Raw genomic sequence first — 12,755 nt, 5'->3', positions numbered from 1 at the left:
CACCACGAAGGTTATTATTGGGCCATGTCCCAAGGTCATAGTCACCACGAAGGTTATTATTGGGCCATGCCCCAGGGTCATAGTCACCACGAAGGTTATTATTGGGCCATGCCCCAGGGTCATAGTCACCACGAAGGTAATTATTGGGGCATGTCCCAGGGTCATAGTCACCACGAAATTTATTATTGAGCCATGCCCCAGGGTCATAGTCTCCACGAAGGTAATTATTGGGGCATGCCCCAGGGTCATAGTCACCACGAAGGTTATTATTGGGGCATGCCCCAGGGTCATAGTCACCACGAAGGTAATTATTGGGGCATGCCCCAGGGTCATAGTCACCACGAAGGTAATTATTGGGGCATGCCCCAGGGTCATAGTCACGGAAGGTTATTATTAAGGCATGTCCCATGGTCATAGTCACCACGAAGGTTATTATTGGGCCAGGCCCCAAGGTCATAGTCACCACGAAGGTTATTATTAGGGCATGCCCCAGGGTCATAGTCACCACGAAAGTTATTATTGGGGCATGCCCCAGGGTCATAGTCACCACAAAGGTAATTATTAGGGCATGCTCCAGGGTCATAGTCACCACGAAGGTTATTATTGGGGCATGCCCCAGGGTCATAGTCACAACGAAGGTTATTACTAGGCCATGTCCCAGGGTCATAGTCACCACGAAGGTTATTACTGGGGCATGTCCCAGGGTCATAGTCACCACGAAGGTTATTATTGAGGCATGTCCCAGGGTCATAGTCACCACGAAGGTTATTATTGGGGCATGCCCCAGGGTCATAGTCATTACAAAGGTTATTATTGGGGCATGTCCCAGGGTCATAGTCACCACGAAGGTTATTATTGGGGCATGCCCCAGGGTCATAGTCACCACGAAGGTTATTATTGGGGCATGCCCCAGGGTCATAGTCACCACGAAGCTTATTATTGGGGCATGCCCCAGGGTCATAGTCACCACGAAGGTTATTATTGGGGCATGCCCCAGGGTCATAGTCACCACGAAGGTTATTATTGGGGCATGCCCCAGGGTCATAGTCACCACGAAGGTTATTATTGGGGCATGCCCCAGGGTCATAGTCACCACGAAGGTTATTATTGGGGCATGCCCCAGGGTCATAGTCACCACGAAGGTTATTATTGGGGCGTGTCCCAGTGTCATAGTCACCACGAAGGTTATTATTGGGGCATGTCCCAGGGTCATAGTCACCACGAAGGTTATTATTGGGGCATGTCCCAGGGTCATAGTCACCACGAAGGTTATTATTGAGGCATGCCCCAGGGTCATAGTCATTACAAAGGTTATTATTGGGGCATGCCCCAGGGTCATAGTCATTACAAAGGTTATTATTGGGGCTTGCCCCAGGGTCATAGTCACCACGAAGGTTATTATTGAGGCATGCCCCAGGGTCATAGTCACCACGAAGGTTATTATTGGGGCATGCCCCAGGGTCATAGTCATTACAAAGGTTATTATTGGGGCATGCCCCAGGGTCATTGTCACCACGAAGGTTATTACTAGGCCATGTCCCAGGGTCATAGTCACCACGAAGGTTATTACTGGGGCATGTCCCAGGGTCATAGTCACCACGAAGGTTATTATTGAGGCATGTCCCAGGGTCATAGTCACCACGAAGGTTATTATTGGGGAATGCCCCAGGGTCATAGTCATTACAAAGGTTATTATTGGGGCATGTCCCAGGGTCGTAGTCGCCACGAAGGTTATTATTGAGGCATGCCCAAGGGTCATAGTCACCACGAAGGTTATTATTGGGGCATGCCCCAGGGTCATAGTCATTACAAAGGTTATTATTGGAGCATGCCCCAGGGTCATAATCACCACGAAGATTATTACTGGGGCATGTCCCATGGTCATAGTCACCACGAAGGTTATTATTGGGCCATGCCACAGGGTCATAGTCACCACGAAGGTTATTATTGGGCCATGCCCCAGGGTCATACTCACCACGAAGGTTATTATTGAGGCATTCCCCATGGTCATAGTCACCACGAAAGTTCTTATTGAGACATGTCCCAGGGTCATGGTCACCACGAAGGTTATTATTAGGGCATGTCCCAGGGTCATAGTCACCACGAAGGTTATTATTGGGGCATGCCCCAGGGTCATAGTCACCACGAAGGTTATTATTGGGGCATGCCCCAGGGTCATAGTCACCACGAAGGTTATTATTGGGGCATGCCCCAGGGTCATAGTCACCACGAAGGTTATTATTGGGGCATGCCCCAGGGTCATAGTCACCACGAAGGTTATTATTGGGGCATGCCCCAGGGTCATAGTCATTACAAAGGTTTATATTGGGGCATGCCCCAGGGTCATAGTCATTACAAAGGTTATTATTGGGGCATGTCCCAGGGTCGTAGTCGCCACGAAGGTTATTATTGAGGCATACCCCAGGGTCATAGTCATTACAAAGGTTATTATTGGGGCATGCCCCAGGGTCATAGTCATTACAAAGGTTATTATTGGGGCATGCCCCAGGGTCATAGTCACCACGAAGGTTATTACTGGGTCATGTCCCAGGGTCATAGTCACCACGAAGGTTATTACTGGGGCATGTCCCAGGGTCATAGTCACCACGAAGGTTATTATTGAGGCATGTCCCAGGGTCATAGTCACCACGAAGGTTATTATTGGGGCATGCCCCAGGGTCATAGTCATTACAAAGGTTATTATTGGGGCATGTCCCAGGGTCGTAGTCGCCACGAAGGTTATTATTGAGGCATACCCCAGGGTCATAGTCACCACGAAGGTTATTATTGAGGCATGCCCCAGGGTCATAGTCACCACGAAGGTTATTATTGGGGCATGCCCCAGGGTCATAGTCACCACGAAGGTTATTATTGGGGCATGCCCCAGGGTCATAGTCATTACAAAGGTTATTATTGGGGCATGCCCCAGGGTCATAGTCATTACAAAGGTTATTATTGGGGCATGTCCCAGGGTCGTAGTCGCCACGAAGGTTATTATTGAGGCATACCCCAGGGTCATAGTCATTACAAAGGTTATTATTGGGGCATGCCCCAGGGTCATAGTCATTACAAAGGTTATTATTGGGGCATGCCCCAGGGTCATAGTCACCACGAAGGTTATTACTGGGGCATGTCCCAGGGTCATAGTCACCACGAAGGTTATTACTGGGGCATATCCCAGGGTCATAGTCACCACGAAGGTTATTACTGGGGCATATCCCAGGGTCATAGTCACCACGAAGGTTATTATTGAGGCATGTCCCAGGGTCATAGTCACCACGAAGGTTATTATTGGGGCATGCCCCAGGGTCATAGTCATTACAAAGGTTATTATTGAGGCATACCCCAGGGTCATAGTCACCACGAAGGTTATTATTGAGGCATGCCCCAGGGTCATAGTCACCACGAAGGTTATTATTGAGGCATGCCCCAGGGTCATAGTCACCACGAAGGTTATTATTGAGGCATGCCCCAGGGTCATAGTCACCACGAAGGTTATTTCTGGGGCATGCCCCAGGGTCATAGTCACCACGAAGGTAACTATTGGGGCATGTGCCAGGGTCATAGTCACCACGAAGGTTATTATTGGGGCACGCCCCAGGGTCATAGTCACCACGAAGGTTATTATTGGGGCATGCCCCAGGGTCATAGTTGATATGACATTTGTTGTTGTTGGGCTTCCTGTGGCCTGAGCCTGCGCTTGGTCAGCAGTTTGTTAGTTAGACTAGCGGCCATTTTGTTTTCGCTCGCTTTATTGTAAGCACTGTTTTATGTTGAGTAAAGCCTTACTATGGTCACTACAATTTACTCAACATATTAACAATAAGACATGGACGCTGTTCTGAAGCCTCACCGTCTGGACCTGGATCCAAACTCGCCCACAGCGGCAAAAGAATGGAAACACTGGCTGAAGACGTTTGAAAACTTTATCGCTGAATGTGGGTCGAGGGCCCCGGATCGCTACAGAACCCTTATCAATTATGTTTCGCATAATGTATACGAGTACATCGAAGACTGCTCAACGTACGACTCAGCCATCCAAGTACTCAAACAGCTGTTTATAAAGACACCTAACGAAATATTCGCCCGTCACCTTCTTGCTACACGACGGCAAAAGACAGGAGAGACACTTACCGAATTCCTCCAAGAGCTGAGAAGACTATGCAAGGATTGCAATGTCAAAGCCGTATCAGCTGAGCAGTACCGAGAGGAGCTTATACGTGACTCTTTCATAAACGGCCTAAACTCCCCGTTCATCCGGCAGAGGCTGTTGGAAAACAGAGAGCTTGATCTAAAGACTGCTTTTGATCAGGCGAATGCTCTTGATCTGGCACAGAAGAACTCGGATTCATACAGCGTACCACTCCAAACAGCGTCTGTCTCTGCGGTCCCAGAACAGATAGAAGCTCAGAACCCTGACCATGAAGTTCCTGTCACCGCTGCTGCGTATAGGCCGTCCAAGAGATGCTACTTTTGTGGCGGTCCGCTGCATAACCGCAAAGACTGCCCTGCCAAGAACTGCTCTTGCAATAACTGTGGAAAGGGAGGCCACTATGCTAAAGTTTGCAAGTCAAAAGGGGCTGCAAAAGGAACAGCCGCCTCAATCTGCTCGATTTCTGCCGCGTGCCCTGAGAGTCTAGCTCAGGCTTCTGTGGAAGCCAGTATTGCAGGCCACTCACTGACAGCACTTGTGGACACTGGCAGCTCAGGGAGCTATATCAATGAAGGGGTAGTTCAACGCCACGGGCTACAGGTGAACAAGTCAACAGTACAGAGTGTATCAATGGCTCTTAGCTTTATCACAACCCAAGTCACTGGCCATTGTCTAGTAGACCTCACCGTCAAGGAACACACGTATCCCTCTGTTCGCCTTGGTGTTTTGAAGAATCTATGCAGCGATGTCATACTTGGACTAGACTTCCAGCGTAGTCACAACAGCGTAATAACCCAATTTGGCGGCACACAGCCCGACCTGAAGATCACCCATGAGGCGCCTGCCTGTGCCCTCTCAGCAGCTGAGATGGAGGAACCATCACTATTTGCCAACCTACTCCCAGATTGCAAACCCGTAGCGAGCAAGTCAAGGCAATTTGGGAAGGAAGATCAAGAATTCGTAGAGCAGGAAGTCAACAGCTTGCTGTCGGAGGGCATTATCGAGCCTAGCACATCCCCCTGGAGGGCCCAGTTGTCGTCGTGAAAGACCCACTACAGCGTCACAAGAAGCGCCTCTGCATCGACTACTCACAGACTATCAACTTGTGTACGGAACTGGATGCCTACCCACTACCACGTATTGATGACATGGTCAACACCCTCGCCAATTATGAAATGTTCTCTACGTTCGATCTAAAGAGCGCGTACCACCAGGTTCCCATCAAAGAAACCGACCGCAAGTACACTGGCTTTGAAGCCAATGGCAGGCTTTACCAGTTTCGTCGCATTCCATTCGGAGTTACTAATGGTGTTGCAGTTTTCCAGAGGGCTATGGACAAGTTCATAGACGAAGAAGGTCTCAAGGACACATTCCCATACCTAGATAACATAACAGTAGCAGGGCGTAATCAGAAGGAGCATGATGAGAATGTCCGAAAGTTCCGAGAGGCGGTGCAGCGCCGGAACCTTACCTTGAACGAAAGCAAGACCATAGAGTCAAAATCATCTATCAATATACTTGGCTACTGTGTCGGCAGGGGAGTAATCACACCAGACCAAGAAAGACTCCGCCCTCTGCAAGAGTTTCCGCCTCCCCAGAGCTCACAGTCACTCAAAAGGGTTGTAGGAATGCTAGCCTACTACGCCAAGTGGATACCAAACTTTTCTGACAAGATACAGCCACTTTCACAAGCCACAACGTTCCCACTTAATGCAGCAGCTCTAAATGCCTTCAACGCACTAAAGAAGGAATTGGAGAGTGCCACTCTCCACTCTATCGACGAGAGTGTACCATTTGAAGTGGAATGCGATGCCTCGGAGGTTGCTATCTCAGCCACCTTAAACCAGGGCGGACGACCAGTCGCCTTCATGTCTAGGACACTGCAAGGAAGCGAATTACACTACCCTCCAGTCGAGAAGGAAGCCATGGCAATCATTGAGGCAGTCCGCAAGTGGCGTCATTTTCTAGCAGGTCGTCACTTCACCCTGGAGACTGACCAGCGTTCCGTGGCCTTCATGTTTGACAACAGGAAACGCACGAAAGTAAAGAACAATAAGATCCAAGACTGGAGGCTAGAGTTAGCGTCATTCAGCTATACAGTGAAGTACAGGCCTGGTAAGGATAACGTCGCTCCCGATTCACTCACAAGAGCTTTCACTGCCTCAATGCCAACAAGCAGCCTCGCTGAGATCCATGCAGCACTATGCCACCCAGGCGTAACCAGGATGTTGCACTTTGTGAAGTCCAAGAACCTACCCTACTCTACAGATGAGGTGACGAAAACATGTGCAGCCTGTAGGACCTGTGCAGAGCTCAAGCCACAGTTCTACCGACCAGAGGCCAGCGTCCTCATCAAGGCTACACAGCCCATGGAGAGGCTCAGTATCGACTTCAAGGGGCCCCAGCTCATAACCCATATATCCTCACAGTGGTGGATGAGTACTCACGCTTTCCTTTTGCGTTCCCATGCCCAAACATGCACTCCTCCACTGTTATCAAGTGCTTAGAACAGATATTTACTCTTTGCGGCACACCAAGCTATATCCACTCGGACCGGGGTGCCTCACTCATCTCACAAGAGTTAAAAGAGTATCTATCAGCACGAGGGATTGCATCGAGCAGAACCACACCCTACCACCCCATCGGAAATGGTCAAGTCGAGCGGTACAATGGTATTATCTGGAAGGCAGTACAGCTTGCTCTCAAATCGTCGAATCTACCAGTTACTAAATGGGAACAAATGCTTCCAGATGCTCTCCACTCCATCCGTTCTCTTCTTTGCACTTCAACCAACACAACACCACATGAGAGGTTCTTCAACTTTCAACGCCGCTCCACGCACGGCACATCGCTACCTACCTGGCTGCAGTTACCTGGTCCAGTACTGCTTCGCCGATTTGTGCGTGCTAATAAGAATGACCCCCTTGTCGACCAGGTTGAGCTGTAAGATGCGAACCCTACATATGCACACATCCAGTATGCAGATGGAAGGGAATCAACTGTCTCTCTCAGGGACCTCGCTCCATGCCCACCCCAGAACACTGCCCCACAGATGAGTCAAGAGGGTACATTCCAAGGGCAAGCAGCTCCTACTCCTACGACTCCACCCACTGATTCTGGTTTGAAGACACCAGCCCCCATCCTTCCTGATCCTGATTTGGTGGCAGAAGTTGAGTCAGGCCCTGCTAATCTACTGCGTCGCTCAACCAGGGAGATCCGGCGGCCATCACGATTTGACTGTTAGCGCCCTGTATGATGCTTTGACTGTTAACACCCTGTATGGCGAACTTTGAATATTTCCCTATCATTGTTACATTTTATAGGAGGGGAAAATGATATGACATTTGTTGTTGTTGGGCTTCCTGTGGCCTGAGCCTGCGCTTGGTCAGCAGTTTGTTAGTTAGACTAGCGGCCATTTTGTTTTCGCTCGCTTTATTGTAAGCACTGTTTTATGTTGAGTAAAGCCTTACTATGGTCACTACAATAGTCACCACGAAGGTTATTACTGGGGCATGCCCCAGGGTCATAGTCACCACGAAGGTTATTACTGGGGCATGTCCCAGGGTCATAGTCACCACTAAGGTTATTACTGGGGCATGTCCCGGTGTCATAGTCACCACGAAGGTTATTTTTGTATTACTGTGCAATGCCTCAGGGTCATAGTCACCACGAAGGTTATTATTGGGCAATGCCCCAGGGTCATAGTCACCACGAAGGTTATTATTGGGCTATGTCCCAGGGTCATAGTCACCACGAAGGTTATTATTGGGGCATGTCCCAGGGTCATAGTCACCACGAAGGTTATTATTGAGGCATTCTCAGGGTCATAGTCACCACGAAGGTTATTATTGGGCCATGCCCCAGGGTCATAGTCACCACGAAGGTTATTATTGGGGCATGTCCCAGGGTCATAGTCACCACGAAGGTTATTATTGAGGCATGTCCCAGGGTCATAGTCACCACGAAGGTTATTATTAGGGCATGCCCCAGGGTCATAGTCACCACGAAGGTTATTATTGGGCCATGCCCCAAGGTCATAGTCACCACGAAGGTTATTATTGGGGCATGCCCCAGGGTCATAGTCACCACGAAGGTTATTATTGGGGCATGTCCCAGGGTCATAGTCACCACGAAGGTTATTATTGGGGCATGCCCCAGGGTCATGGTCACCACGAAGGTTATTATTGGGGCATGCTCCAGGGTCATAGTCACCACGAAGGTTATTATTGGGGCATGCCCCAGGGTCATAGTCACCACGAAGGTAATTATTGGGGCATGTCCCAGGGTCATAGTCACCACGAAGGTTATTATTGGGGCATGCCCCAGGGTCATAGTCACCACGAAGGTTATTATTGGGGCATGCCCCAGGGTCATAGTCACCACGAAGGTTATTATTGAGGCATGCCCCAGGGTCATAGTCACCACGAAGGGTATTTTTGGGCCATGCTCCAGGGTCATAGTCACCACGAAGGTTATTATTGTGTTATTATTATCTCCTTGTGTTTGTGCCAAGTACTGACTGGCACACGGGAGCCAAGGAAGAGCAAAAATTTTAGCCAACCAACTAAAAACTCTAATACTGTTAATAAGATTCTCACTCTCTAAACCCAATCGGCAATTTGCCTGATATGGAAAACATGATTATCTAAACCTTAACTCCTAAAAGTATGTTACGCCATTAGATTGATTGTTATTGGACATTGTGTTTAAAGCTTGTCGGTTGCCTTAAAAGCTTCGCTTTAACGAAGAGGTCCCAAGATCCCCCCTTTTTGTCTCACAAAGCACAGATGTATCTGTCTTTTGCACATGCACGGTGCCTTTTCCTATCTGTCTTTTTGGAAGCGTCGGCGATTGACGCCTTCTCGACTTTGGCGAGCCTAATTTGTGATTCTGTAAGCCGTAGCGTCTCATGGAAGTTGGAGAGGTGTGGACGAGAGCCTGGGTGCGCAACTCATTCCTAGGTAGTAGATCCGTGGTTATACCTAATTCGTTCGTCACTGAAAGGCGTGGTAATGACAGAGTTCTCAAGTGCGCAAGGGGTTGAACCTTTGGGCTACCCCATCTCGACGGCCGGGCACTTTTTGAAGGAGAGTGACACATGGAGACATGAGAGCTGGCCGAACTGTTGGGTTGTCTTGGGACACGTCTGTTCTTTTCGTTACTCTTGGCCGTACAGATGGCGACGACGGACCCCACGACTATGACAAAGGCTACCACTGACCCCACCGCTATCAGAGACACGGGTGTGGACGATTCTGAAGTGCAAAAGACGCGTTTAAGTTTAATACAACTAGGTGTACCAGCGCCCCACATTTAGAGACACTTGCTTGTGGTGTGTTCTCTGTATAGTTGAGAAGAGCATATAAAACGTTATTTAAAAAATTACAAACACCTTTGGTAGAGGAAAACGAATTGTGTCAGTTTTTTGATTACCACAGCACCATGAAATAAAAATGAAATGGATTTCCCTTATAGTTTAAATTACCTTGCTAATATCTTGAGTTAGTCTCGATTAAGAAAATTTGAAAACCGGGTTTAAAAAATCTGCGATCGAGGGACTTAGATAGAGAAGTTAATTGAATAAGTTTAAGTAAATGTGTACTGTGTATTGTGTATGTGTGTTGTTCTCACCGGTGTCTTTCCCCTTGTCCTCCCTTATCACTCGGTACGAGGCTACAAAGCCTCGACCTTCTGTAGCGTTATTCGTGCGGAAGTACAGTGCCATTAATCTCCCTCGCGCTTGCACTGAAAAAGGCTCTTTCCTCCCACAGAATTCGCCCAGGACTGGACTAGAAGGCTCCTGACCTTCACTCACGCGAAGAAAATCGCCCTCCGCGCACATAATCTGTTCCTCGAGCTCAAAAACGGTGAAAGTAATCCTGATAATATACCCAGATGGTCCGGTGATTCGCCACATACACTCCATGTCGCTTGGATAGAGTGATTGACTTGTATAGTCAGGGCTGTAGATGGTACCTGACGAAGCATTTAGCTGGATGTTTGTGTTGGTACTCGGAGGGTTCATTCTAGAGCACCGGGTTGCTAGAAGTAAAGAGGTTCTCGTAAATATTTGCATTAATTAGGCACGTATACTGGGGGACGCTCGCCTCAAAACGTCTGTCATTTCTTATTATAGTGTGACTGTGCACACACCCCATCCTCCTCCTAAGCCGCCAAAAGTGGGTCATTCTCTTTGAAGTATCGTCAAAAACTAGTATCCTTTATTCAAAATGACACCCATGACTGCGCACCTCCCCTATCTTTCTTGGCCGACAAAAACGTGGGTAATTTCTTATTGAAGGATTGTCAAATTTTATGCTTTTTCCATATGGTACCCATGACTGCGCACCCCCCCCCCCCCCCCCCCCTCTCAGTAAATTCTAGGTACGAGCATCTATTTGTATTTCAATGGCCGATCAAGAGGGCTGGGTTAGCTGACTTTGTATCTTTAGATCTTGTAAAAAAAAACGGTTCCCTTTTTATAGACCAGATTTGTGTCGACCAGCAGCGAGAAATTGGGAGGGGGAGGGGGGGGGGGGGGGTTCAGATAGTGAACTGGACAAGGACAACCAGACAAGAAAGTTAAACACTTACCAATTATTCCGAAGCAAGATCCTAGCTCGCAGGCTGTGGACAAATTTCAGACGCTGTTAAGGTATTTCATGGTGGTGATAAGGACGTTGATTGTTGAGAAAAAGAGGCTACAAATAGTTTCGCAGTCAAAAATTATAGGAGCCATACGCAACGTCGACGTTGACGGCATAGCGCACAATTCTAAACTAGTTTTGATGAAATCAACTCGTTTTTATAGTTCCAAAAAGATAAACATAGAACCTTATTTCTACCGTAGCGTACAATGAAAGCCAGGCACACAAGTCCCAGTCCTTGAGTATAAACGGCTGTAAAGTACCAGACAGTGTCCATTTCAGGGTGCATTTCACGTCTGGCTCATTCAGTTTTCTATTGTTTTCTGCCGTCGCCGTTTGTAACGTAATGGATTTGGGCGCTGAAAGCTGGTTTCCATTGTGATCGCAATCGATCGCACACGATCGCAGCTAGTTTGACCGTGTGATCTAAACCGTGTGGTTTCAATTTAATCGAACACGATTGCCTCTGCGATCCAGACGAGCCAGCTCTGTGTTCAGGTGGTCAATAATGCCCTCTTATATATCAAAGGCTACTTCAAAATGTCTGAGATAAAGTGTGTCATCGAATCACTCATTCACAAAGCATCGATAACTAATGTTATGGAGCAACTGCAGAATACCCGTCCACAAAGAGTTGAGACTTCACACCTCGATTTCTATAGAACGAGGCAGTAAATACAAGGATAATGCAAATAAGTGGACGGGTTTTCTGCAGTTTAGCCAATGTTATGCTTATGATGTGTTTGTTTAACAATGTTTTTGTTTGTTTATAGATTTTTTTTAAGCGTTTATAATTTCTCGCTCAGATTTTTCCATCCGTGCGCTCCAAATAATTATGATGTTTATCGTTCATTATACATGGTGACATACGGAAATAACAAAAGATAAAATCTATCACCACTTTATTTTTTTTTTTTATTGATTATACCTATAAGCATAAACGTCGAGGGGGTAATAAAACTTATGTATGTTTACCGATTTACGCCTTTTGAAACAGTTCTTTGACTAACTACCGCGCTCCGCAGAAATGCTACGGTTTCTCGTGGCATTAACCACGATTTTTCATTAACAAGAAACACTGTTTTAACTTAGTTCCATTAAGTAAATGTACTCTTAGTAATATATAATTTGCATTCTGGTAAATGATCACATTTGAGGGTAAGGCTGCTCGCTTTCCTATGCTTTGGTAGCATAGGAAGTCAAAGACAACCAAAAAAATAGATGAAAATAGATAAGTTAGAACGATGACGCATACATGGAGCACAAACGAAGTGAACAAATGAAACAAGTTTTTATATCGGCTCTTGTTCGCAATCAAAAATATGATGCACATCTTTAAACCAAATACTGAATGTTAATACAGAGGAATCATTTTGAATCAATAACTTACCCATGAAAAATATCACTAGAAGCCATGCTTCCATTACTTCAACTCCAACGCGCCGCAACCAGTGAAGATTCCACCTGGATTTTCATACTAATGAACAAAAAGCAATTATAGTTCCGGTTGCTAGTGACAACTACTATTCTCTACTTACTTTTAACAAGGTTACAAACAATACAAGAAGATCACTGAGCTTACATGACAATAACCACCAAAAGCATCTTATTATTACGTGCAGGGGTCAAAAACTTTGCCTTCAGCTTTGGAAAAAAGCCAGCCACGGATAGCTGGGTAGACGACTTGTTTACTCATGTTTTCATGCAGTCAACATGTGTAATGAGTGTTAAAATTCGTAGATGCCAAAGCTTGTTTCGCTGGTTATAACGTGAAGACTATTCCGTTAACGTTAAATATTAGGTTAATCTGAATAAATCAATTGTTTATGAGAGTTTTAACGTTACACCTACGAGATAAATAAAATTAAAGCTGTTCTAGTACAAGCCGAAATAACACAGGACCTTCGAAAGACAAGGTTCACACCACAGGGCGCCCAAGCTCGTATACAATCCGC

The 12,755-nt window shown here is 46.9% G+C and overlaps 3 protein-coding genes across 5 annotated transcripts; 1 reads left to right on the top strand and 2 right to left on the bottom strand.

The window, feature by feature from the left end:
- Window positions 1–377: 377 nt before the first annotated feature.
- Window positions 378–3,815, bottom strand: LOC125573190 (protein dopey homolog PFC0245c-like). The gene is made up of 3 exons (XM_048733560.1): window positions 3,809–3,815; window positions 2,757–3,694; window positions 378–2,027 (listed from the first exon to the last, which is right to left on the bottom strand). Exons 1-3 carry the CDS (start codon window positions 3,813–3,815, stop codon window positions 378–380), a joined length of 2,595 nt encoding a protein of 864 aa, XP_048589517.1.
- A 14-nt stretch (window positions 3,816–3,829) lies between these two features.
- Window positions 3,830–5,197, top strand: LOC125573188. The gene has a single exon (XM_048733559.1). It carries the CDS (start codon window positions 3,830–3,832, stop codon window positions 5,195–5,197), a length of 1,368 nt encoding a protein of 455 aa, XP_048589516.1.
- A 2,371-nt stretch (window positions 5,198–7,568) lies between these two features.
- LOC5512532 (CUB and sushi domain-containing protein 1) lies at window positions 7,569–12,684 on the bottom strand. Of its 3 annotated transcripts, none has more exons than XM_048733769.1 (5): window positions 12,383–12,684; window positions 12,191–12,277; window positions 10,748–10,780; window positions 9,959–10,195; window positions 7,569–9,408 (listed from the first exon to the last, which is right to left on the bottom strand). In XM_048733769.1, the coding sequence occupies exons 2-5, from the start codon at window positions 12,222–12,224 to the stop codon at window positions 8,879–8,881; spliced, it is 834 nt and encodes a 277-aa protein (XP_048589726.1). In that variant the 5' UTR covers window positions 12,225–12,277; window positions 12,383–12,684; the 3' UTR covers window positions 7,569–8,878. The 3 variants fall into 3 exon arrangements, with proteins under 3 accessions (XP_048589726.1, XP_032237858.2, XP_048589725.1); XM_032381967.2 differs by having other exon boundaries at window positions 9,785–10,195; window positions 12,383–12,682; XM_048733768.1 differs by lacking the exons at window positions 12,191–12,277; window positions 12,383–12,684 and adding an exon at window positions 11,009–11,432 and having other exon boundaries at window positions 9,785–10,195.
- Between the last annotated feature and the right edge of the window lie 71 nt (window positions 12,685–12,755).

Source organism: Nematostella vectensis, chromosome 10 (genome assembly GCF_932526225.1).
Source record: "Nematostella vectensis chromosome 10, jaNemVect1.1, whole genome shotgun sequence".
In the NCBI taxonomy this organism is placed as follows: Eukaryota; Metazoa; Cnidaria; class Anthozoa; order Actiniaria; family Edwardsiidae; genus Nematostella; species Nematostella vectensis.
The sequence above is the reverse complement of the archived record's forward strand: the minus strand, read 5'-3'. Positions and strand labels throughout refer to the sequence as shown.

Excerpts from the sequence above, each read along its gene's own strand:
- LOC125573190 (XM_048733560.1), bottom strand. Across the intron at positions 2,028-2,756 it reads GTGGTGACTATGACCCTGGG|AACTTTCGTGGTGACTATGA; the intron begins GTATGCCTCAAT and ends TGTCTCAATAAG.
- LOC125573188 (XM_048733559.1), top strand. The coding sequence starts at position 3,830 with ATGGACGCTGTTCTGAAGCCTCACCGTCTGGACCTGGATCCAAACTCG.
- LOC5512532 (XM_032381967.2), bottom strand. The coding sequence starts at position 12,224 with ATGGAAGCATGGCTTCTAGTGATATTTTTCATGG. Across the intron at positions 10,196-10,747 it reads ATCTTGCTTCGGAATAATTG|CAACCCGGTGCTCTAGAATG; the intron begins GTAAGTGTTTAA and ends CTTTACTTCTAG. Across the intron at positions 9,409-9,784 it reads GGACAAGGGGAAAGACACCG|AATCGTCCACACCCGTGTCT; the intron begins GTGAGAACAACA and ends TTTGCACTTCAG.